Consider the following 27,654-nt stretch of genomic DNA (forward strand, 5'->3'; position numbering starts at 1 on the left):
TTATAAAAGGCAATCACACTGGTCAAGGACTGTTTCCCTGGGGTAAATCCGCATGAGCTATTCCCAATTACCTACTCCTTCATATGCCCAGAAATAAGTTCCAAGAGGATCAAATCCATGAGTTCCCCAAGGACTGAGATAAGGCTGATTGACTGCCTTCCCTGGGTTGTCCTTCTCATCATTTTTCAATGCAGATACTCATCTCGTGGAAATCAAACAGTGAGTACTCTTTGTAAAAAGCACAGCCTTCTGTAGAAGGCTACAGGGAGGTACCTCAAACTATTTTGTCTCCAAAGCAAAGGACTCAGTCATTAAAAACTTGGTTTTTAATAAACCATCTTGGTTCAGTGGAGGCAGAGATGTAAAAGTTTCTACATACTGTGATGGCATCTACCTGACAGCCATTACAGTAAGTCTTTTAACCACTGCCTCTTTATTTCTTCAGTAATTCCCTCAAACAATAGGTTATGGCTTTTGAGGTGTAATTTAAAAATGAACCTTACATGGCAAGTTTGTTTACTTTTAGCAGAAAAGAAGTCACAAAACCATCAAGGACCCATTAAAGAACTAAAAAAAATAATAATCTTTTCTTTACTAGATGTACAGGACATGCCAGTAACCCTGCAGCAAGACTGGCTTTAGAGACTCTCCCTTACTTCCAACCCTTTGTCAACAATCATTTGAAATCCTTGGCCTACCCAAACCCTCCACAGTACACGACTCCACAGCAGTCTCTGCACCAAAACAACACACAATGCTACCTTGCTCCAAAGTATTCTTCCTAAATACAGTACATGAAAGCTTTAAAGTCTTGTTCTACACCTAATACCTTTCCTGTACCTCTCAGTTTAGGTTTGCTCCAGCTTCGGTGGCAGGCAGAAGACAAGGAGTCAAGCAGAAGATGCTAAGGCAAGGCACAGGCAAAGTAGAGCAGGGAGAGCACAGCAGGGGATGGAGCCTGCAAGGGGAGGCCCCAGCAAAAAGAAGGAAGGAAGAAAGGAGGTAGGGCAGATGAGATGTTGAAGGCTGGAAGGATCTTCATCCACACACAGAAAAGGAAGTTAAAGAAGGTTTATCTCAGAGGCTCCTGTTCTCCAGGAAACCTCAAAAGAAACTGAAATTGAGGTAAACACAGACACACTGGTACAGACTATTTTTCTTAAAAGCCCATCAGGAAGACAAAAAATACCATTAATACAATCTCACCTGTGTAGTGAGAAGGCCAGAAATAACCAATGGAACAAAAAAGAACTGTTCAGTCAAAAATAAGCTGTATGGAACTAACCCTGCTATCACACAAGGCAGCATGCTGGACTAATAAATACCCCACAACAGTGATTTTCTTTTTCTTTTTTAATAGATCTTAAAGTACAAATGACTGCATTTCATACTTCAATTTGCAAGACTAAAAACTCCCAGTAATTAAAGACCTCCAAGCCTAAACCACTTGATTTGGAAAAAAGGATACACTACTGCCTGGATGCATTATGACTTGCTACCCCAGCTTTTAAAAATATATTTAAAAGTTTTGGTTGGTTTGTCTGTTTTTAAGTAGTTCCAGCACTTTCTGCACTGATTGTCTTTACAAACAACTTCTTCATATATCTACTTTACGTAATTAGCTTCATGTAGCCAAAAGAATATAATGGAAACACGTCTGCATGCTGAGCACATTCAGTGCTGTAACTCACAGAAACACAGGACTGGAACAAACCTCCTGAATCCTCAAGTCCAGTTCTCCGCTAAAATGTTCCTGTATATAATATGCTTATTATATCGAGTTTCACACTAACAGAAAAAGGCTTCCCAAGGTGATTCTTCACGAGAGAGTATCCTGAAAACCTTTGCTATGACAGTCTGTTGCACATCTATATGTTAAACAAATATAGAGCTTTCTATCCGAAGCGATAGAAATCTATTCTAAAGGCTCTAAAGGTTCACAATATTACCCTGACACATTAAAAAGTACAATTCTCAATATAAATTTTTGGCCAAGACCCCTGATGGCATTCCTTTATTACCCAGAATTATTATATTAAATTATAATAACTAAGGATGATTTATGACTTGAAAATACTGCCCCGTTACCCAATTCTTCTACATCTTATGAATTAGTGACTTCAAATTTTAATTAAAAAAAGGATTTTTGAGTTACAGAAGCATTAAATGGTCTTTAAAACGCTAATTTGCAATTTTGTGTTTTGGCAGCTATACTTCAGAACACCACAATGATTTAAAAGTTGTTCTTTGGATCAAAAAATACTAAAATTCTCAGCCTGGAGCCGTAGTGATTTGGCAGGCCACACTGTAAAACCCTGGGGAAAAAAAAGACAACTGATTCTTATCTTAGAAACACTGATGACATGTTAAAAGCTGTGCCAACGCTATCGCTAAAACAATGGAAGCAGTAGCCCCTCAAAAATGAACATCTGTCAGCTCTAGTTTCTATTGCAGTTACATTTATATTTCACAGTGTACAATAGTTGGGCAGTAACGTAGAAAAATCAATCACAACCAACAGCTCAAGATTTTCATTCATCTTGACTGCTAACAGTTTTTGCTAAAAATACAATTTCTTTAAACCTGCCATGTGAACTATCTGTATCTCAGCCACCATTTGCCCTTAAGAAATCCACAAAATTTTGGTTGACAAACCACAATCTCTGCGTAAGTTTGAGGTTCTGAATTACTCTCTGATGCTCAGCTCTTCTCAGAACAGAAGAAGTACATTCTTTCAATTATTTCTTTATTCCATGTGATCTTATTTCCTCTAATCCTTCTCCGTTCCTACCATCACAGCCCTTTTTCACAACGTGCCATGCAAGTGTATTAATTTATTTTCTAGTTTCAAGAATATATCTGTATTCATTATGTGTATATTTACATTGTCATCTGCTGTACCAGAGACTAAGCAGCCTGCAGAGAAGGGCATCAGGATGTCAGGAGAAAAGAGGAAGGGCATGGCATGTATGTCACTAAAGGTAGAAGCAATATAGTGTGGCACAGAAAGGGTGAGGAACGTTTGAGGTCTGCTGGTCACTGTTACTACACTGGTATCAGAAATTCAGCCAGCAGGAGACAGGTTTAGAAAAAATAGTCACACAAAAAAGCAGAATAAATACTGTGTAGTTAAAGCTGTGAAACTCCTGGCAAATCTTTATTTAAATCAGTACAGAATACTGGATTGGAAAAATTTTACTGTAGTACAAAAGAGAATGGAGAAATTTATGGAGCACTTAAAAACACATTTGGCTCAGGAATGTTGTGACGTGGAAATGGTTGGAGAATATAAAGTACCAACATTAAGTATCATATATCCTTGTCCTGTGTTCTTAATGACTTTCCTTAGGTATCCATTTCAGCCAGAGAGGGGACACTCATCTCATTTTCACAACACTTTGGGTGTTATCAAAGTCTGGTCAAATATTTTTATCTGGCTAATTTTCTCTCAGTTATTCACAAATTAATAGTGGAATGAAGTGACCTAAAATTTTTCTAGGCTAAGGATGTACTAGATATTTAAAAAATGAGATCACACCTCTGAGGAAAAGCCTCCATACTTCTCTGATGTTACTGCATACCTAGAAGAAAAGCTCTGTGACTGGATGACTTGAAACTTGTTTGATGTGAAAAAAAAAACCAACCCAAACTTCAAGACAATGTTTATTTAGGCTAAATATTTTAAACCACAGCCACTTACAATTAATTTTGATGTGACAACCCACTCCTAAGTTGGAAAGAGCATTCACCCAGTAGAAAGGGGCAAAGCCCCAAACTGCCCTTGCAGCCAGACACACTGCAGTCAAGTGAAGCACCTCAGCATTTCCTCCATTTCACTTGTAAGGGCAGCTCGTTCGTTTCAATTTGGGAGTTGGATTATCCTTTCTAAAATTGCTTTCTACTTGACAAGAAATGGTGTAAGAAGGGAAGAAAATAATTTCATGCTAGCTAGAAGCCTCAGACATGGACCCCAGACATCTGTGTCTACCACTATATATAGTCTGAACCAATCTTTTCACTCTGGAAGTTACCAAACTGTTAAGTAGTGTTCTAATTTCCATCCAAGTGCAGGTAAACACATTCAAAATTACCAAGTAGGTCAGAAATTTATCATTTGCTGTTCTCTAACAGAGAAATTATGTACATGTTAGACTCTGGGGAAATGTACATTAAACACCACAAGTGCTAATATAGTCACTGACAGAGATAATGGTATTTTTACTAGTCTAAAGAACAGGTGAGATGGCTTCTGGGTAAAAGGAATAACCTTTCATTAGACTAACTGGCAGAGTTGGAAACAATAGCCAGCATTTCAAGAATAGAGCCGTTCTTTGGACCTGAAATAGAAACAGCAGCACTTCAAGCTAACCACAAAACCCTGAATTTAGTAGCACATGGAAAGTACTGAAGCCTGCAGCACCAGGTCACATTTGCCTGCAAAACTGTCTGCTTCCTCATCTCCCAAGAACATCAGCTTACCTGAAGTGGAGTTTGGACACACAGTATCTTGTCTAATTGTTTCACATAAATTTATTTCTCTTATTACATCTACCTACCAGCTTTGCTCTGAGCTGGTGTCTCATTTTTATTAGCAAACGCAAACCAAAATGTAACCTCTCTGCTTCAGAAGAACATTTTGTGGAAGGACTAGTGTCAGAAGGCAGCTCTTCAGCAACCAATCTCTGCAAGAATCTGCAGTAAGCAAGCTTGACTGAAACTCTGCTGGATTTCTGTTTGTGAGCAAGGCACTGGTGCTACTCAGAAAGGGATGATCTGAAATCATCCTGATGTTGTGCTATTCTCAAGAGCATATTAGTCACTAAATATTGCTGCAGAAGCCAACTGTTCCTGGCTGAATTTCTACCAAAATATGGTCTGGCCATATCTACTACTTTTAATGAGCAGAAAGTGATAACAAAAATAAACACACCCCAAAGTATTTAAAATAGCAGTAATAAGTAACCTTGGAAGATATTAATTCCCCCAAATGTACATTTTAATACTACTCCAAAGATTTACCATACAAATAACTTCAGTAAGTGCATTTATGAAGTGATCCATACCTAATAAAACCTGATACTGCAAAAAACAATTATGCTGATGTAAATATAAGGGAAGCGGACAGGCCAACACCAAGGTACGTCTTTATTCAAAGGAACATCCTTCTCAATCATAAGGGAGAAGGGAAGGGTGGGGAACAAAACAAATTAAAAACCCAAATCAAAACACAACCCAGAAAACTCCGAGTGATTTTCCTTCAGAAGGGTTAAATAGCCTTTAACTGATCTAGGGGTTTAGCCGCCTGATTAAAGCTTTTAACAAGTGAAGCTGTAATTAGGCATAATGATAGTGGTACAAGCAAAGTTAGAATCATGCATATTAATTCTAACTTGGGAAGATGTTCACTCTTAACAGAATTGGATGCTTTTCCTATTCAGAGATTCCTATTTTATCTTCACTGTGGTGGAAATTTTCCACAGCACCTGTACTGGCACAAGAATTTGTTGCTAGGAAGAAAGCCACAAGTACTGTGTTGGCTCAGACCACGGCCACGCTCTAGTAGCACCATCTTTTAGTATTTCAGGAAGCGTCAGTCCAAGAGGTTGAGGAGTTGGTAAGAACTGAGATTCCCATGGGGTGTTATGCCAAGAGGATGCAATGGAGAGTTACAACTTTGTTTCTTCCGAACTGCTCAGCTGCTACCAGAATGCAGTACAAGTACCATGTTTAAGGCTGCTTTGAACTTTAATCATCCCATTTCTCTAAAACCTGGAAGCAAGCCACATGAGTAAGTTCACAGCAAATCTCTGTCAAGATCAAGATATGAGACTGTGTAGAAAAGGTTGGGTTTGATTTTGACAATCTCGATCCAACTTTTACACGACATTTAAATTGTATGGTATTAGAAAACTCCCTGCAAGCACTCCTAAGTGAGAGCAAATACTACATGTAATGTAAATCAAGTACCTAACATTGATTTTGGACATAGTATTAAAACACCCTGCACTAAAACTAGTTACACGCCTTAAAAATTTCTACTAATCCTTAAAGAAAAAATGGACAGGGCATAAAGAATCCAAAATTATACTAGAGACTGATGCATCCAGTGATTAAAAAATAAATGTGTACAAGTCCCATTGAAAAAGACAAACCCAATATGAAAACCATCTGCTAGCTAAGTAAGTGTTATGTCTTAACAAAATTCTGTCAAAAGAACAGGATTATTGTATCTTTTGTATGATTGCCATTATTCAATGAGACACAGTCTCTTTGCTACTTCTGGTTAATTACTTTAAACTTGTAGCAGATATTAGGGATAATTCTGGGGGCAGGGAAGGGGGGTACAGGGAGGGAAACACTGCTGCATGTCTAAAACATAAGGCAACTGCATTAAGACAACCTATCTGTAACTCCCTTAACCTAATCTCCAAAAGAAACCTGACAAGCATTAAGAATGGTTTTTTCAGTTGTGTGAGAATCCATGTTCAGTATTTTCTAATTACCTCTTATAATAAATTAAAGTACACAAAATCAGGTATGAATGAACCCATGTGGGAAAAGGTCCACAAACGCCTACACTGCAAAGGATTAAACCAGTTACAATAAAAGAAAACCCAACCCAATAACATCGGGGCAAAGATGACAAAAGCACTGACTACATGAGTAGAAGAGACATGCTCTACCTCTGAAACTCTTCTGCAGTTGACTCCACAGAATCACAAGGTTGTAAGAGACCTTTGAAGATCGAGTCCAACCATTCCCATCCTATGCTAAACCATACCCCTAAGTGCCTCATCTACCCTGTTTTTGAATACATCCAGGGATGGTGACTCAACCACCTCCCTGGGCAGCCTGTTCCAGGCCCTGACAACTCTTTCAGTAAGAATTTTTTTTCTCATATCCAATCTAAACCTGCCCTGGCACAGCTTCATGCCATTTCCCCTTGTTCTATCTTCTGTCACCTGGCTGAAGAGACCATCGCCCGCCTCTCTACAACCTCCCTTCAGGTAGTTGTAGGTGGTGATAAGGTCTCCCCTCAGCCTCCTCTTCTCCAAGCTAAACAGCCCCAGCTCCCTCAGCCGCTCCTCGGAGGATTTGCCCTCCAGCCCCTTCACCAGCCTGCATGCCCTTCTCTGGACTCGCTCAAGGACCTCAATGTCCTTCTTATGGTGGGGAGCCCAGAACTGAACACAGTACTCAAGGTGTGGCCTCACCAATGCCGAGTACAGGGGCACAATCACTTGCCTAGACCTACTGGCCACACTGCTTTTGCTACAAGCCAGGATGCCATTGGCCTTCTTGGCCGCCTGGGCACACTGCTGGCTCATATTCAGCCTGCAGTCAACCAACACCCCCAGGTCCTTCTCTTCCTGACAGCTCTCCAGCCAGTCTCTCCCAAGCCTGTAGCGCTGCGTGGGGATGTAATTCCTCAAATATCCAAGTTTGGATTTTTTAATATTTTTCCCTAATACTGCCAATTCCTCCATGAGCTCCCCTTCCAAATTATCTTCAAAAGAGCTCAGCCCCCTTCCTGTACACTCTCTTTTAATTCCAACCCCATTTATGTGACAGCCAACACAAATCATTGTGTGGTCCCACATCTTGTATCCACAAACTCTTTAATTCATATCCACATAAGCATCTTTACCCGCAAATTCATTTTATTGCTATCCTTTCATTGAAACAGCTTTCCTTTGCTGTGTATCTGTCTCAGAAAGCTTTCACCTTATGTATTCAGCCAGAACTTTTTTCCACAAATGACCCTTTTATTAATTTGCATCCACATTCTCCCTTCACTGGATCCCAAATATATTCTATACTAGAGAAGAAAGAATATATTTTGAAAGTGCTGTAAATGCTAGTTGTCCATACACATAACATCAGAACATTATGTGGAGTGATAACCAGATGCAGTTATATAATACAGACTTCTCCAGGGAGCTAAGGAAAATTCTAGAAAATTATTAAATAACTGTAGACTTCGTTTTGGTTTTTTTTTTAAACACTGATCCTTCAGGAATCCAAACTCTACAGAATATTTTTCTGTAATAGTAGGGGTTTTTTCTCACTCTAGATGAGAAAGAGCCCTCATGCCCCTCAACCCTGGGGTTCACAGGAACAGCAGACTGTTACCTGGTGCTCTCCATCTTTAGCAGAGAAAAGCATTTCATGTGCACTGGAATAGGTTTACTCACCAATAAATGGAATAGAAGCCAAGGAGTCACCAGGAGGGCTGGAACCTGATGCTTTCCTTTCTTCTATCCTTTTTATGTGGACTTCTCTCCGAGCATCATTGGGTAGCCAACAGGTAGTGTCTGAGGCTGCCTCCTGGTCATTTACAGCAAGAATGTAGGACTGGTGCCTCAAAGGCTGTGGAGTCTGGTGGCCAGAAGGTGATTTGTCCCTCATGACCACTGCGTCTTTGTCATTTTCCTGAACATCTGTTTGCAGAATTTCTGGCTCATCGACATTTTCCCTTTCTAGATCATGAATCTTTTGTCTGATGAAACCTTCTACATTGTCAGAGGTAGTTGAACTCTCACTTGTTGGCTGAGCAAGTTTGGCAGAAGCTGGAGACAGAGAGGAGGGTTGGATGGTTTTGCCAGTTTCTGCTTTGTGATCTGGGGTACCTTCTGCTCGGATCCTTGCCTGTTGGTTTAACAGACCATTCTGATGCAAGTGATTTACTGTTCTTTGGTCTTTGCTGACAATAGCATCCAGGCTCTGGTTAAGTGGAAATGATGGTTTTGCTGCATAGGGAGCAGGGTTCTTTAAAGAGCTACTTTTAGAACTTCTGGCTGGTGTTAAAGACAATCTCTCTTGTGAAACAGCTGTAGGTTTTGAAACTCCCCCAGGAGTTTGAAAATCTCGAGAAGGCTGCAATAATTTTAGATCAGGAGGAACTTTCTGAAAATGAGAACCAGGTAGAGAAGCTCTACTACCTGTTCTCCTGTTGTCTGAAATGTAAGCACTCGGAGCCATAGGAAAGTTTTGACCTCGAAGGGACATATGAAATGCATGCTGTCTAGATCTCTCATAAATACCTCGCCGATCATCTTGCTCAGTAAACCCTGTCCACTTGTAAGTCTTTCTCCTATCTCCATTAGCATCTGCAATGAGAGTCTCAGAATGAAAATTTTCTAGCACTTCACCCTGTTTGCTGAGATAATCCCATGACCGAGCCCTGTGATTCCTAGCATTAACTGAGGGAGACGTTAGAGTATCCTGAGAAGCACTTCGTGGCCACTCCTTCAACACAGGATCTTCAAGTCTTTCCTGGGATACACTTCTCTGCCGGATCTGAACAGACTGTGGAACCCTGTCGTGAGAGGTGCTCCTGCGCCGTACCTGGGAAGCAGTGCGATTTGGCACCACCTGATTATATTCAGTGGTATTCTGAGAAGCTGCTCTTAAACTATCTAACCTTTCCTGTATTGTTCGGGAGCCGTACATGTGCATGCGCCTATTGTCAATGTACTCTTTGTAAGTTTTGTAGGTCTTCCAGTCTATATGCTGGTGGGACGTCGGAGAACTGTAATGATTAGTAGAGACTGAGGACGAGTCTGTGGCTTGAGCAGGAGGTCTAGTGCTTGGGATTCCTTCTGGACATACTACGTAATTTGAAGCTTTACTTAGTGTTCCAGTTGGATCAACCGGCCTTGTTATCGGAGTCTGGGGAAGTACAATGGCAGTGGACACTGAAGTGGATGGTGACGTGGTCCGTGCTTTTAGACCAGTTTGATCTTTTAAGCCATATCTTACTTCCTCTGTCCTGTGTGATGGACCAGCATGATTATTTCTACAAGATGGCAAATCTACAGCCTTCTCAGAAGGCACAATAACAGTCCTTACAGTTTCATTGCAAACACACACAGCTGTATTTGATTTTGCAATGTCTGTTGGTGATGGAGGCACTTGGATTTCCATTCTGTAGGCCCTCTCTGGCTGTGTCAATGCCCGTACTGGTCTACTGACTTGCTGTTTCCCCAGCGAGAAGTCAGAAGATAGCTTGTCACCAGCTGGTGCTGTAACAGAAGCTGTGGATGTCAGGCGTGGGTAACATATTGGCGGTGGTTCAGGTATGTTGTGGGCATTACCACTGTAGGCTTCGTTGCCTTTCAGGTAGGCATCTTGGGAATACGCCTGTGGAAAGAAGATTTAAGTGAGTATTCAGTAGCAAGGGAGAAACAGTTCACCATCTAGCATTTGCACGATCACCCTTCAAGAAAGGGAACACAAGTACAAAATCCACACACTGATTTTAAATAAGGTGTTAAACAGGTGAAAACATCATTCCGTCCCCTTAGTGAGCAGAAACAGACCAAGCAAAATCATTACATACATTCCCTCCAACAATTAAAAAACAGAACTGATGACCAATTCTAGGAAATACTGCAGGTAAGGCACTGAGGCAGGTTTCCCAAAATCCATGAGCACAAAATACAGCATTTTTCTTCCCCTTAAGTTTGCTTTCCATCACGATGCTTCACACATCCTTCCCATTTACGCTTCACATTGCTGGAAACCACAATTTCACAGCAATCAACAGGTTAAAATGCTGCATAATACCTTCAACTAGCACTAGAAAATTCTCTAGTCACTTAGTGTATAAAAGAACTCTGGTTAATGTAGTACATCTGAAAATTGACAAATCTACATTACACACTCCTTCTACACAAAAGCTACTGTTCCTAAACACAAAATGAATAAATTGAAGCAGTAACATCTTTGTGGTGAGCCAACACCCTGTAAGTCATTTTTAAGGAGACAGCCAGTACATGGACATAAATCTTACTGCAAAAACATTAATAACATGCAACGTATCTTAACTTCAAGGTACAAACGGTATGAAAATTCATACATATCTACTACTGTCCACACACCATTGAAACACAAACTAGAACCTCTAATTAATTTCCTTAGTGAATTTATTTGCACCTTTATCTTTAAGAACCCGACTCCTGAGGAAAAAATGGTTATATTATCCTCAGTGTGTTTCTGTAGCCTTTTAGAAAAGAAGCTTTTATCATTGTGAAATTAACAGAACATTAAGAATAATAAATTAATGAGAAGCATACAGCATACTTAAACAATATCCTATTATTGAAAAACTTCAGCATTACTTCATTCAGTTTAAATATAATGAAATAAAGAGCCAACACAGAGTCTGCCAATGCAACAGCAGATTAAAATGATTTCTTAGGGCTTTTACACGCTTAGGCGTGGTATCATACCACAGCATTTCCTGCTCAAATCATAACATGCTCAATTCCAGACTATCAGTACACCCTGTCTTAACACTAGACAGGTTATAAAAGCCCAAGTGCAGCCAGAAAATTAATACAGAGCAAAGTACAGAGGAGGGCGAGGCATTTACAATGCTGCTGCAAGAGATGTTACACTGAGCATTAGTGAAATGCAAAATATTAAAGCACACAGAGAAAACCAACCAAATGACACAGGCACAAACCACAAATTAAGAGATTAGCATTATGATGAAAATTCAGCTCAGACTGACTAGATCATTTCCAACAAACTTGCTGTTTCATATTCTTGCTGCTCACAAATCACTTAAGAAAAACATGCCTTATAAAACCATCAGAAATGGCTACTGTACATTTCTTACCAGTGCTGTGACATCCTTTGTAAACTGCAGCTGGCAGAAAACAGGAAAACATAGTAAAAGCTGCTTACAGATGTAAAGACAGAATTATGTTGTCATATTGATGTTGGATACAGCAAGCTAAAAATACAACTACACTGATTTCACCGGAAGGTACCAACAGAGATAAAGGGCAGTAGAGCATAAAAAAACAAAAAACAACTTCACTCTCCTTGTGAGCATGTCCATCTCAGGCTTTTATCTGCTCCTTGCATCTATCCTCTACCCTTACAGAAAGCAAAATACATTTGAGCCATTTTGCCTTGGTGCATCCCTACAGCTGCCTGCAGAGAGCTCTGGCTCTGTGCAACACGGCTTCCCTTCCACTACAGCAACCTTACTGTCTCTCACTTCCCCAGGGCTGCTACCATCCCTGCTTCCTGGTGACGAAACAACGGCTTTATTATGCATTTAAAACTGCACGCCCCTTCCCCACATATATCGGTACATAACCACAAGCTGTCAGCTGACTGCAGCTGCTTTCATGCTGTAAATCTGAAATCAGAGGAATGATGCTGCAGAAACATTCCACTCACATGACTTGATTTTTGGTTCTCTTGTGGGTTTGTGGTGGGGTTTTTTTCCCCCCTCCCTCCACTCAAGAAAAATCAAGCCAGTTTTCCACCAGCACATTTAATGGAGGGAAGGAATGCAAAGATAAATATTTCTGTATCTGTAAATAAATGGCTATTTAATATATTGACAGGCTGTAAGAATAACAATAATAATTAAAAAAGATGCTGAAGACCTAGAAAACAGGTAAGAGCAAGAGACTACTGGCATGCAAGGCAAAATCCAATCATGCCCTCCACCAGCCCAATCAGAAAACAATTATTAAACAGCAAATAAACAGTTCAAAACCTGGGATACACACCCATTACTCCAAAACAACATACACTGCATCTATGTTTTTGTAAGACATGCCCATGACAAACAATGCTTCATTGACTTTGACAGCAGCAAGGCTGGATTCCAAAACTGGTGTGATTTGTAGCTGAAGACTACAAATGAGCAGAAAAATCAGTTCTCAGCTCTTGACAAAATTTATCACAGGTGTTGAAACATCTCCAGAAATCACCATTCTCACAGCATCCAAAGTAAGATCAGCTAGGCTTTCTTCCCCCTTCCCTCATTTCCATGATTGCAGGTGTATCTGGACAGAGTGACTGCCAGTTCTGAGTAAGACCGAGGCACCAGGAAAAAAGGTTTGGATGATGGAAAGTGTGATTCTCCTTTCAACCTCACTTCTCAGGACATCACTGAAAGGAAGCTGAATTTTCTTCCCAAAAAAGAGAGACAGATGAGGGCTGTCACAAAGAACATTAAATATCTTTGGTTCATAATTCTGATTAAGCACCTACAGAGCGATGGCACCATTTACAAAGAAATCTAGATCTGATCTGAATAACATCACACTGAACGATGTTTAATCAGCCTTTTTACTGTAAAATATTTCAATTGCTTTAACCAGGTGGTGATGGCTAAATTTTTGTAACAGGTTTAGAGACTAAACAACATGAAGTACACAAGTGTATTTACTAGCACTCGTACACTATTTTGACACTTAACATACTTTGCAACTATATAAAAAACATTTTGAATATTCCTCTTTTCCCTTTAGCTCCTCAAACGATATAGTATGTGGAAGTACTGTCTTAGTGTCTAAGTGATTGCAACAGAGGATATCATTATAAAAAAAGCCATTTTGGTATGTCTTAAGTTTTTAAAAAGCTTTAAAAACAAACAAAAGCAAGCCTGACAACTTAAAAAGCGCTATTTTTTAATATCCACTTCAGTGATGTTCCCAATTCAGACACCAGCCAACCCATTCAAACTAGTACAGGAGCTGGGTACCAAGCAGTTATCCAGAAGTTTCAACATGATCAAAAAAACCCAACAGTCTTGATGTTTCATGAGCTTTCCCACCTCCTCAAAACAGCAGCAGTTATGGAAAGCTTACCACACAAATACAACAATCCAGAGTGACATTAACAGCTTTGATGGATAACAGCTCTACAACAATTACTAAAAGAAAACTGGTGTGTTTACAGCAAGAACTCAGCGTGTTTCCAGTTACTGGGTACAATTTCTTCCCCACCTTGCTATGCTGTTTTGTTTGCACCAAGTTTGCAAACTCCTGTAGCAAAGAATTAATTTCTTACTGTGAGTCTCTATAACTGTTAGCACATGAAGGGTTTAACTGGTAAGGTAACACTTTCATGCTGTATAATACACAAAAGTTTAAGCAAATATAGGATTTTCTTAGCTCTCAAATTCAGCTGAAGGGTTTTCCTCGCATTTCTTCCCACTTCATGGTAGAATAATGGCAGCCAACATACAAGGATTCCTCTCTACAAATTCTGGTAAAGCTCTGTCCTTTCAAGGGCTTGAGCCAACCAGGTCCTACACCCAGTAGTCCAAAGCCATAGAAGCACGTAAGCATATGCGCTTCACTGAAGATAAGCATGCTTCACTACCCTTCACTACAGAATGAACACCACCACTGATTTCAACTGAACTAGTTCAAAATCGTAGATAAACATTTTGATGAATCAGAAGCTAATGTGCCCAGCACCTCGCAAGACTGAGCTTGAGGCATTCTTTCTTCCTTCCTTCTCCAACCAGTCTGGCTACAGAATATGTTCCTTTACTACTAAATTCTTCTCTTCCCTGCCCTAACTTACTTTCACATTTAGCATGAATACAGGAGCTGCACATGAGAAAAGGTTTTCAGCTGTCTTAAAAGGCAATGTTTTCCAGTTACAGGCTGCTCTGGCAAGAATGTTAGCATTGCAGCTCAAGTGGTTTCATTTTACTCCCAGACACCCAGCAAACACTACGGTCCGATGACTCTATTTGAGGAGGAAAAAAAAAAAAGCACTCCCCCAAAACACACACTCTGTCTTCCAAAAGGGAGTGAAAATTTAGTGTATAAAAGATACAACCTATGTAAGCCACTTTCTTGTAAATGCTAGTCTAAACCAAGGTGATGAGTACGTATGCAGGTTGTATTTTCTAGCATATGCAGCGTTAGATACAGAAGTTCAAGTCTCCTCTTCTAGGTCACTATGGCTTTACACCACACCCCTCCTTCCATTGTACTTGCTGCCAGAGCTTTAATATTAATCTCTGTGCACATTAGTAACTGCGTCAGTACAAAATCAGAAAGTAAACAAAACCTCCAACACTCTGGACAATAAAAAGGAAATTAAAACATTTCAGTTTGCCAATAAAATGGCCGGGTTGCTGCATTAGCTCTGATGCCACTGCAGACTCTCAGGGGGAAAAAAAAGGGAGTACTGTTACCACTGACTGTGGGAGACCTGTGGTCAGGGGCACCATGAGGTTACTGGGGTATGTACAACTCTAGAAGGAATTTCTTTGTGTGACTTTCTTTTCATTATCCTGTTTAACACAGGTGCATCACTGGCAATTTTGGGCACTACAGGGCCTTGAGAGCTGCCACATTCCAAATTTTAACTATCCGAAATGACAAAGCAGCAAAGTCTCTTCTGCCTAGATCTCCCAATACCCTGAAAAATCCCTTACCACCTGACTAGAAGGAAGAAAAAAAACCCACCTATGCTTCACTTGAGCTTCTCTCACTTTTTTGGTCATTCCCATATAGGATTTTTTTTGTTGTTCCTCTATTGTAAGTGAAAAATTTCCATTCAAATGTGGTCAACTTGCAGTTACCAATATGCAGTTTTAATGGTCTGCAATTTTAAGGAAAGGTTAAGTAGTAAATTAAAAAATATGCATGAGGGAACTAAACATATAGAAAACAGAAGTAAACTGCCCCCCTTTACTTCTACTGTTACCATTATTCACAGAATGGTCAATTAAAAAAAAACAATCTTGTAAATGAACCTACAGAGCTCTTTCCACAACAGCAAGGCAGGTTTCAGACTTGCATGCTGCTAAAATTTAATGATGGCAACACCCAGGATGAGAAGTAACCTGTTATCTTTTGGGGCGATTCCTAGGAGGAAGTCATTGGTGGTAGGTTAAAAGTTAGGAAAAATGACCTTTTGTGTGGATAGTATATGGAAGTGCCAGAAAATGAAAAATTAGGATAAATTACCTATACTGTGTGTTTATACACAAGTAGATGAATATATTTAGAAATTATCTCTCTATGTTGACATATATAATAATCCCTGTAAACATTAAGACACTTCATTACAAATAGCCTTCCAAATGAACAGCTCCAACATAGATCATATTAAAGATGCAGTTTGCAAACAAACAGTATTTTCAAGTGCCTGATATTTTAAAAATTCAGTCATCCGTAAGCTACATTCGCCTTTACATACACAAGGAAGTTATTAGCAAACATTCAAATTCCAACCTGAACATACCTCAAAAAAGGTCCAAAAATCCTGCATACTGAGGACACCCCAACACACACATCAGACACTACAAAGTCCACTGAGAAGAGTCCTAATTGGGCTGACCTGTAAGTGGGCCTCACAATTTCAATTTTCTCTCCCTAGCGAGCACCTTTACATTCAGTATTTTCTGTGTAGCACAAAAGCTTTTCAACAACTTTAAATAACAAATTCAATACTAAAGGCTACAAAATAGCAACAATTCCATTAAATACACTTGAGAAAAGGAGCTATTCATAGTCAACCTAATATGAATGGGCAGACATTTTTAAGTCAGTGGTACTAAAACCTAAAAGATGCCACATTTCTATCAAAAAAGGCTGAGAATGCGACAGAAATTGTATATAGATATACTCAGCATCTCAAATCTGATGTAATAATCATCTTCCTCCTCATGGTCTCAAAAGCATTATGTACCTATAAATGTTTCAAAATTATAAAAAGATTATTGTAAGCAAACTCATCTCAAATCTGAGGAGGAACATGAACCCCAGCAGATGCACAGTTGTCAAGAGTTCAAGTTCTTGTCATGGATATATATATTTAACCATCCTTTTCCCCATCCCCAGTGACATTTCCACGATCACATCAGTGAATGAACACAACTGACTGATGTCATTAATGGCACATTTTCACATGTAATTCCCTAAGGAAGGAGTGTGCACATGCCACAGAAGGTGGTAATGTGGTTTTGACTGTATTGTTGTTACTATTGATGAATTTATTTATAAATAGCCAACCAAGGATAGAAACGAGCAACTGTGCTCTTTATGTAGTTAACCTAGCAGTCAGTCATTACCACATGGAGTAGACTGCCAAGTGTTATAAAACTTACCCCAACCAGCATCATTCCTGAACAGAAGGAAATTAGTTCATCCTCACTACACTAGACAAACCTCTCATAAGCTCCTACTACAATATCCAGCCATGATCTGAGGTTTTCTGTTTTTACAGCAGACCATTACATCAACAGTTTACAGCAAATGATGCCATCTGAACATATCTACAGTGAAAATTGACCCATGTCAATGAAAACAACTAATTTCTTCATCTTAACCTAAATAATGCAGCTTCAGTGACAGAAGTGTAAGTTTTTCTTCTAGTAATAAGGACACTGTGCCATGCCATTTACTGTCCACTTTGCATCCACACTGACACTACCACTGCAGAGACTGTGAAATTTCCACTCAGGAATAAGAATTTGCTCTGAGGTTTGTATTTCATTTAGATATAAGATTTCCACAAAAGCTATTAAAGCATTGCTCATGAAGGAAATCAAACAAAAAAAAACCCTATGCAGTTCCTCAGCTGAAAACAAGTTTCTTTTTCCTGGGCAGTGAAAGGAATACCATTCTATGCCGTTACTCTGAAAACAGTTTACACAGGAGCATTCAGCCTTGAATAGAGCAAAGTTTTTCACCAAGTCTTGTCATGAGAGCAGTAAATCCTAGCATCTAAAGGCTAAAGTTTAATAATCACCATCAGAGGAATTACATAGAGGTTTTTTTGATCTGACTGAAGTTAGAGTGGCACACACTCGCAAAAGCCAACTAACTTATTGTAGAAGTGACAAGATTTCGTTTTTCTCTTTAATTAAAGAAACCTACAGGCCACAAACGATGATTCCTGTTGTACAATGCAATTTCTATCATCTGTATCTTCACATGTTGCAACATGGTACCACTGACACCTGAAAATACATACACCAAAACACAGAGGGTGACAGAGCAAGCTCCTCCTATCAAAGTCTCCTCTAATAGGCCCAAGTACACACAGCGCTCAGCACTGCAGACTACAGAAAACATCTGCCTCTTCCAAGCTTTCCTCTGGCAGATGCTATGTGGAACTGACAGTCCTCAGGGCAAGCCTGCTTCTACCAAAATACATCCTCACAAACAAGAGCATAAAGTCCTCCATGTTGTATCTTAAACACACCCCAGCCCCACACAACATCAAACACTCATACAAGCTACAGAAGCAACGCAAGGCACGTTTTTTTGCAAAATTACTCCACTCTTACACATAATCCTCTTTCCATCTTCAAAAGAAGAGCCTGGAATACAAAACCCACAACTCTACCACACCTTACAACTCAAAAGAAACTTTTTTTGCTTTAATGACACCTGGAAATTATTCACACACATCTCTCTCTTTTCTAGAGCTCGCCTGGGCAGATATTTTTTCCTCCTCCCTTCACTCCAACATCTCCACCAGCAGAATGACCTTATTTTCTTTTTACTAATATCCTTCTCTAGCCCAAAGGCACGGTCTTTCTTTATTCCTCATTATCCTGATGAGATGTTAATCACTAAGCAATTCCAGAAGGAGCAATCAGCTCTGAGCAGCCGCCCAAGCAAATATTTTTTTGCAGAATGTTACCTCTATCTATGTAACAACCTCTCAAAAATTTACCCCATGTGTAAATTATAACAACTCTATATTGAGGTTACAGCTAAAATGGTATTAATTTACTTTCTAGTAGCTGGCATAGTGCTGTGTTTTGGATTTAGTTTTCCAGATACTAATCAGAAAAATCTAACCTCCTTGTTGTCATATCATTTCCTCTACTCCCAGTTAAAAATAAACTATAGGATTATCAATACATTAGGGGTTTCTCTAATTCTTCACAATGTGCACTTACACGTATTTTATTCACAGCTCTTTTGGACTTGGAGACGCTAAATGAGAGATGCATTATCTCACTATTATATGCAGGGCCTCAGCTCACATTGAGAGCATATAGGCACTAGTGTAACAAAATACTTACAGAAATTACATTTTAGAATGTTTACAATAACCTTCATCACATTCATCACCTGACTTTCCCCAGAAATTCACTGACAATGAGTTAACAAAAGCTGATTTTAAATGCCAAACACTAGATCTTTAATTTAACTTCAGTAATGATTCCCAACTTCTTTTGAATGAGATAACCCAGTAAAAAAAACAATCCAATTCATAAATTCAAACACCAGGAAACTGACCAAAAATGCCAACACTATTCCAAGGCTTTTTTTTTTTTTTAACAAGAACCTAGAAATGTCAAGTGAAAATGGTAGTGTCACCTCTATTTGGATTCCCCTGAAATTTTAAGCAAGTTGGAAGATACCTAAAATTCATGGCAAAGAAAATATCTAAGGTGTCACAGAAAGATAAATGCTAAGTAACTCTTTAGTTATTTGCTGGTAACACAGTTCAAAGCAACACCACAACATTTTGCTTTAATCAACATACAGTCTGAATATAAGCTTCATAAAACATACCAACTGAAGGATGTCCTCGTCTTTTGGCATAACACTAAGCTCCAATATGCTGTCACTGAAAGAAATGGGAAAAAACACCACACATGAACTTTTGGAAAAGATTTTCAATTCTTATTACAAAGATGATCCATTAACTTCCATACACCAAAACTGAACTCCACTATTCTGTGAAATTACGCCACAGAAATAATTGCTGATTTCCATTAGAGTCCCAGCAAATAGCAGAAGAACAGAAATCTGGCTGGAGTACATCTGTGTTCTCAGCAAAACCGGTGCAGTAAGCCAACACGCTCTTTGCCAGTTTCGTTTTGTGTGTGATTTTTTGGTTTTGGGGGTTTTGTTTATTTTTTTCCTACTGGACTCCTAAGGTACAATAGTTCTTTATCTTTTCAGACAATAAAAAGGTGGCAAATCTGTGTACACAAGTTAAAACTTGTCTCTTTTCCATTTAAAACTGAAGTCTACGTACATGTCATAACCATTACATCATATGAAAAGTGGGGCAATAGCAAGGCAAGCACTGACTTACACCTTTCTGCTCCAATCACCTCCTAGCAGAATCAACTTAAACTTATGTAATCAGTCAGATGACATCTGAAATATGGATGAAAAACGCTTGCTATTTATAAGCACTGAGTTTGTCAGTCTGAATTGCTGAAACCCAAACCAGCAGCAGCATGAATCCAGGAATCCAGATAGCTCAATCCAGTTTAATTTAAATATAGGCAAACCCAGGACATCAAACACACAGTGTATTGGTTGTTATCCAGACTTTTTAAACTAGTCTCACAAAAAAGAAAACAAAGAGACTATCTCTGTTATTTAGAAATCTCATGTTAACATGTTACAAGAAGAAAGGATATTTAAACAAACTGACCAAGAGGAAAAGGATAGAACTGACTTATCCATACTGGACAGTACAACCATTTACTGAGAAAAGACAAAACCAGCATAAGCAGGCCACCAAGTCCAGGGTATGCAGAACAGCACTGAGAAGAACCATAGTTTCTTATTCCTGCAGAAAAGAAAGTCATCTTCTCAAACATGCAACGTGTGATTTATTATGCTACCTTATATAAGAAGTGTTTTTATTTTGTGGTTCCTTTTCCATTTGTTGGTGACCGCAGACATAAGGCTGCATTCCAAAATAGCAGAGTAAGAGTATTTGGTTTCACAATCTTCTTCCACCATTATTCATTCTCGAAAAAAGTGATCTCCAAGCAGCATAAATTACTTCGGTTTTAAAACCAAAACTCTTCAGTGACAGATTTAAGTTTTTCGAGTCTACACACAGCTAGGAAAAAGCAAGCCTGCAGAAGTATCTCAAAGATTTTTCAGACTACTGAATTCTAAGAAACAGAGAAGTATTGACTGGTTTATGTGCACTTACATTGCATTTCCCATTTTGACTGAATGCATGAACAACAGAACTCTATAAAATGTTTCTTTAGAAGTTATGCCATCAGAAGCTGACTTTGGCCTAACCTCCTTTGTATGGATATCAAACTATTTCACAGTTAGAAAGCAAAAAGAGAATAATGAAAGAGATACCATAGCTTGAGGCATTTCCAGTAAGTGTTCAGATTTCATTTCTGTGTGCATGTAGCATGTATGCTTGAATCATGTTAGGCAACTTCGGGTTTGATAATCATCGATGTCTATTTGCAGAAGCAATCACAGAATCACAGAATGGTTTGGGCTGGAAGGGACTGTAAAGATCATCAAATTCCAGCCCCTCCGCCATAGGCAGGGACACCTCTCTAGAGCAGGCTGCTCAAGGGCCCATTTAACCTGGCCTTGAACACTGCTGGGGAGGGGGACAGCCACCACCCCCCTGGGCAACTTGTGCCAGTGTCTCACCACCCTCGTAGTGAAGAATTTTTTCTTAATATCCAACCTAAATCTACCCGCTTCCAATTTAAAACCATTCCCCTTTGTCCTATCACTACATGCCCTTCTAGGAAGTACCTCTCCAGCTTTCTTGTAGGCCCCCTTCAGGTACTGGAAGGCTGCTGTAAGACCTCCCCAGAGCCTTCTCTTCTCCAGGCTGAACAAGCCCAACTCTCTCAGCCTGTCTTCATAGGAGAGATGCTCCAGCCCTCCAATCATCTTCGTGGCCCTTCTCTGGCCCCATTCGAACAGTTCCATGTACTTATGTTTGGGACTCCAGAACTGGACACAGTACTTGAGGTGGGGTCTTGTGAGAGCTGAGTAAAGGGGCAGAATCCCCTCCCTTGACCTGCTGGCCATGCTCCTTTTGATGTGGCCCAGGATACAGTTGGCCTTCTGGGCTGCAAGTGCACATTGTCGGCACATCCACAAGCACCCCGAAGTCTTTCTCTGCAGGACAGCCCTCTAGCACATCATCTCCCAGCCTGTACTTTGAACGTCAAGCATTGTTCCTCTTGTAGTACTTATAAAGGAAAGTTTCCTATGTTTGGGCAACCTGGTTTAGTGGAGGATTGTCCTTGTCCATGGCAGGTGGGGTTGGAGTCACAGAACATTAGGAGTTCGAAGGGGCCTTGAAAGATCTAGTCCAAAGCTCCTGCCAGAGGAGGATCACTTAGACTAAATCACACAGGAATGGATCCAGGTGGGTTTTGAATGTCTCCAGAGGAGATGACTCCACAACTTCTCTGGGTGGCCTGTTCCAGTGTCCATCACCCTTACAGTGAAGAAGTTCCTCCTTACATTCACATGGAACTTCCTGTGCTCTGGCTTGTACCCACTGCCTCTTGTCCTATTGCTGGCCATCACTGAGCAGAGCCTGGCTCCACCCTCCTGAGTCTCACCCTTTGCATATTTATAAACATTAATAAGGTCTCCTCCAAGCTAAACTGGCCCAGCTCCCTCGGCCTCTCCTCCTAAGGAAGGTGTTCTACTCCCTTAATCATCCTGGTGGCCCTGTGCTGGACTCTTTCAAGTTCTATGTCCTTCTTGAACTGAGGAGCCCAGAACTAGACACAATATTCCAGGTGTGGTCTCGCCAGGGCAGAGGGGCAGAAGGACCTTTCCTGACATACTAACCACACCCCTTCTAATACACCCCAGGATGCCACTGGCCTTCTTAGCCATGAGGGCACATAGCTGGCTCGTAGTCATCCTGCTGTCCATCAGGACCCCCAGGGTCCCTCTCACCCTACACTGATCCTCAACAGGACAGTCTCCAACCTATACTGGTACCTGGGGATGTTTTTCCTCTAGATGCGAGACCCTACACTTGCCCTTACTAAATCTCATTAAACCTCTCCCCACCCTGCTCTCCAGACTAAGTCTTGCTGAATGGCAGCACAGCTCTCTGGTGTGTCAGCCAACCCTCCTAGTTTTCTGTTGTCAGCAACTTGCTGACCATACACTCTATTCCCTCATCCAGGTCACCAGTGAACATATTGAATAGCACAGGCCCCAGCACCAACATCTGAGGGACTCCTCTAGATACAGGCCTCCAGCCAGACTCTGTCCCATTGATAAAACTCACTGGCTTCTTCCCTTCAACCAGCTCTCAATCCACCTCCCTAGACGATATTTAAGGTCCCTTCCAACCTGTGATTCTGTCTAAAAGAATTCTGTGCTGAATTACAAGTATTTTGTGACTTTTTTTGAAGAAAGTTACTAAATCCATTTACGCAGTTCAACACCTTTTTTAGTAGCCATTCAAAAGAGGAAAGGGCTCCATCATTGAACAATGTTAACTATTCTATTCCAGTTTGCCAGCAGAACCTTCCAGACACCATTTGAATCTTCCCACTCTGTAGTTTCAGTTCTCTCAGAATGTTCTTCAATTCTCATATCAGAAGCCACAACTATTAAGGAATAATACTTCTGATGTATTGTACTAAGTAATGTGCATGCAAATTACAAACTAGAGACTGTTAATAAGAACCACCACAAAGTGTCAGACCTATTGTGAGTTCTCAGAGATCTCTATCATGCAAATTACTTTTGTTACACACTTTGAGAGTCAAATTCAAATGCATTATGATGCACACCATCACAAAGCCCATCTTGTGATGCATCATTTCATATTAACGAAACAAATTCAGTAGCTAAACTCTGTACTTTGAGTAATGCCAACACTTCATGAAGAATTTGCAAACAGAAACAGGCAGGACAGACTTAATTCAAATTCTCTCAAGCTAAAAAAGTTCAGAATCAGAACCTGTTTCTTGTTTTATTTAGAAATTTTTATTAATTCATGAAGCTTACATTAGTATCAACACATCTCTGGGCTGATTGCATAAACAGATAAGAATAAATTCTTAATGGACCAAACTAACAACTACTGGTAAAGAGCAGGAAACCTAGACTTAAAAGTGATCATAGGACTGTTACAGGACAGTTATTTTTAGCAACTCTTGAGGTGTGCCCTTCAGCTTCCAGAGGAAATAATCAGTGTAACTTTAGCTTTATCATCTTCATCCAAAGCAAAATAGATAACGTTCTAGATATGGCTTGCAACTCTTCCAAGAACAATACAAAACTTGGCTCAATTCTCTCTCATCTGTACATCCCACTGGACTTTAAGTGGATCGTTTCATTTAAAGCGGTTAAGTATGGAATGCTGCAGACATCAAAAATGAGGACAAACAGCTACATCTGAACAAATTTCCAGAGAAATAATGAGCAGCTATGGAAATGGAAATGCAGAAGTAATCTGATTCCAAAATATTTAAATCCAAACTGAGTTTCACTACAAAACAGCTGAAGGGGAAGAGAGGAAGGACGACACACAGTGAACATCACAGAGGGGACGGATGGAACACAGACTTTTTCTGTACACCTAAGAGGATAAAGTCTGCTGTATCCTTATACACTGTTCTGAAGATCAGAAAAATTACAAAAGAGTAAGAATTTACAGGTCAGCAGTACATTTGAAAGGCTGATTAAAACGTCTAGAAAATCATACTGATAATATAAACAAAAACTGTCTTTATTCAATCAAAAAAGGTGATTTCAACTGAGAAGTTACCCTTTCAACTGGCCTTCCAGCAAGCTGCGTGTACAAAACCTACTAAAAAAAACTATGCTGATCTTGTATCCAGTACACCTAAGACACAAAACAGAGCAAGAACTGTTTCACTGTGTGTTTTTCATATGAAGAGTTGAAGTACATTCAAAAGCAAACTTGTGCTGGACCAATATATCAAGAACTATTAAATAAAGCGATGCAAGTTCTTAACCTAGGGATTTCAGGAAAGTGGGCTAGTATTATCTGACCAAATCTATACTTCCAGTGCTTTCAGTCTTCTAAGAATCCATCCTCTCTGACAATACTCAGTAATGCTGACATAACCAGACCAGTATGACCCAGGGTGGCTACGCTGATACAAGAATGGCACACTAAAGCAAACAGCATACACCATAATGTAATTTTACTTGCTCTGAAGTGGCAGCACAAGAAATAAGATATTTTATATGCACAACAAAATGCTCTGAATGCTTGAAAACAATATTTTTGAAAAGAAAGAATGAGATAGAGTTGATTCTTCAGTCGTATCAAAAGCATTGCCTGAAAGCTACAAGGAAGATATACCTGATCTGGAGTCCAAACTCTCTTTATGGATCAGATTTAATAGTGACTTGTTTATCTTAAGAGGTTCATCTGAAGACTTCCTGATGGTTATATTTTCTCTGTAGAACACTTGAGGATACACATGGCCTTGCGTTACCATCTTCTGTGATGTACACATCTGTCTCAATACAATAAATTGTTCTCCTCTCCTAACCAACAATAGCATCCCTTCATCACATGTACATTCATGGAAATGAGGGGGACAGATGCAGCAGTGTGCTATGCTATTCCTGGGTGCACTAAATATTCATTGATGAAGCCCTGTTGAGGTGTCCCTGGTTTATTCACAGCAGACAGGGGCTGCATTCCGCTGGGACAGCTTGTTACCTACACTCACAGGGCTGAAAAGAAAACTTTATTCAGAAGCAGACTTAGAGTTAAGAGTATCTGACCACGTAGACCACTGAACATGTCCCTGGTCTCTCTTTTGGATCAAGATAAGAGATTTGACTGATGTACCTATTGAGAACATAACGTCCTGTATCTTGGATATTCTCCATTGTACAGTATTACTGTCTGTACAAGTACAAAATGAAAAAGCAATCCACTGCTGGTGTTATCTCCAGTAAAGATTATTAAAAAAAGTAATTCCTTTCCAGCTGTTGTAGAGAAAGTACTAATGACAAAATGCATTTCAGTCTACACTGCCTGTCATACCTTTGAACACAGCATTTTGTTGTTTTAAAAAAACAAACAAACAAAACTTCAAATGTATTTTGAATGTATATGAAAATGTACATTTTCAAAATGTATTTTGAAGTTGTAAATGAAGATTCCACCGAAATAGGAAGATCACAGAATGTTAGCAGTTGGAAAGAGACCTCGAAAGATCATCTGGTCCAACCCCATTTTTCCTACTTCTAACTGAAAGCCTTAATGCACAGTCACCAAAAATAGAATGAGACATGTGAGCTGTACTTAGAAAATATTTTTCTGTGCTGATAATACATCTTTTTTTTCCTCCCCACATAACAAATTTCCAATGTCACCTTACTACAGAACAGAAATTGACAACAAGAAAATCATAAAAATGGAGGCAGATGAATCTGGATACAAGTTTTCATGTCTCATTTATGGACATGATTTAACAAGTCCTTGTGAATTGCCAGAGCAGCAAACATTACCTTTTTCTCAAGTCTGTGCAAGGGTCATAAATTGCTGCAAACCAGAGGAAAAAAGGCATACTGCAGATGTTTTGAAGGTCTGCACTACACCTAACACACCTCCTTTACCAGATATGCTGATATTTAGTTCTCAGATCTCATATGCAAAGTAGATTCTTTGGATTTTCTGTTTAAATTGATATATATGCCTGTTGTGTACTTACACCTGATCTGCCTATTCTAAGTTCAGACCACCTTCCTCTATAGCACTCTGATTCGCTAACAAGGGACACGTAAGGACATAGGACTGTGGTACAATTCAGCACACCCATTCTCAAACCTCTCTGAGCATTCAATAAATACACAAAACCAGAAATAGTTAAACTGTGTATTAAAAGTATGAGGACTTCTTCAGAACCACCATCAGTGGTCATTTCCTGCTTAATCAAAAGTAAGTGTGGCACACAATTAAGTACTAGTATCTTACCTGTTCTGTATTAAAGCAATGACTTGAGAATATGTCTTCCCAATAACACTTTCTCCATTGACTTTTATAATTCTGTCACCTGTAAAGAGAAAATTTATAATTGAAATTATTTTGTTTAGACTTCTTTGGATCTTATTTATTTTGTACATCTGTAGCTCACAATAATCAATAATATGTGAAATTCAAGGTTAGTCATCTTTTAAAATGAAGCAAGAAGAATGCGAGCACATGTAACCGCAGGCAGGACGCCAAGGCTCCGCTCTTTCTCAGTACATTTTCAGAGGTGGTAACTTATTCTGAGCTTCCAAATGCATCTCCTAGAAATTCATAGAAAACCACAAGCAGGTGTAAGCTGTACCAGAGGCTCAGTTAAGTATCCCATCTCCAAAATAAAGCTTTTGATGTATGGTAGCACATTCTGACAACTCTGCCCAATTCTTAAGCCACTTAGGAGGAGACGTTTCCTTCCAACACTTAACCTCAGAACAAAACCAAACTGTAATTCAGAACCATGCCAGGTATAGCTGTAGACATCAACTTTAATAGCAGAAAATACTGCATTTCTGTACTTCTTCCTTCAGAGAAATAAACAATGAATATTTGGAAAGACTCCAATTTCCTCCTTCCTCGGGATAATCTGGGCTGCTTCCAAGACATCATTGTCCATTCAATACATCTTGGACAGTGTAATGGGTTATTTCTTTTCCATATAGATCAACCTTTAGACCTAACATCACTTTTATCAGATTTCTCATAATAGTTTGTAGCACCTTCCTCATTAACAGCTTCATACATTTTCAGATATTAAGTAGCAAATATAATGTAGAGCTATTTTTAGCTTTTGATAAAAACCCCAACCTAATCCTTCATCAAAAATAGTATTTAAATCATCTCTGATCAGAAAAAGGGGTATCTAGAATTTACTAATGAGGAGAAAATGGTCTAAAAGGAATCCATGTAGGGAGCTCTGGAAAGCTTCTGGAGAAAGAAGGAACAGAAAGGCCTCGCGTCAAGTGAAACAAAGGAATCAGCTTTTTAAACATCGCTTTAGAAACTGAAAGCCCTTTTTGTGTTCCTGGCACCAAATCAAAACAAGGAAAATGCTGTTCAGTCTAAACACTCAGCCTGACTTGGTGACTGTAACACTCTAACTGCTTATACTCTGGAGAAGTCCCC

At 39.6% G+C, this 27,654-nt stretch overlaps 1 protein-coding gene across 2 annotated transcripts in view; it reads right to left on the bottom strand.

Annotated features, from left to right (window-relative positions):
• Nucleotides 1-27,654, bottom strand: part of ARHGAP21 (Rho GTPase activating protein 21) — a gene marked incomplete at its 5' end in the record, with an annotated part of 113,090 nt that overhangs the window by 17,535 nt on the left and 67,901 nt on the right. The window contains 4 exons of one of the 2 annotated variants that reach the window (XM_084279697.1): nucleotides 8,196-10,143; nucleotides 11,627-11,656; nucleotides 19,317-19,371; nucleotides 26,479-26,557. In XM_084279697.1, the coding sequence (XP_084135823.1) occupies nucleotides 8,196-10,143; nucleotides 11,627-11,656; nucleotides 19,317-19,371; nucleotides 26,479-26,557 (2,112 nt within the window). The remainder of the gene's footprint in view (nucleotides 1-8,195; nucleotides 10,144-11,626; nucleotides 11,657-19,316; nucleotides 19,372-26,478; nucleotides 26,558-27,654) is intronic. The other variant, XM_084279698.1, reaches the window with a different exon arrangement.

This window comes from Gallinula chloropus (genome assembly GCF_964237585.1).
Source record: "Gallinula chloropus genome assembly, chromosome: 2".
NCBI classification, from domain to species: domain Eukaryota; kingdom Metazoa; phylum Chordata; class Aves; order Gruiformes; family Rallidae; genus Gallinula; species Gallinula chloropus.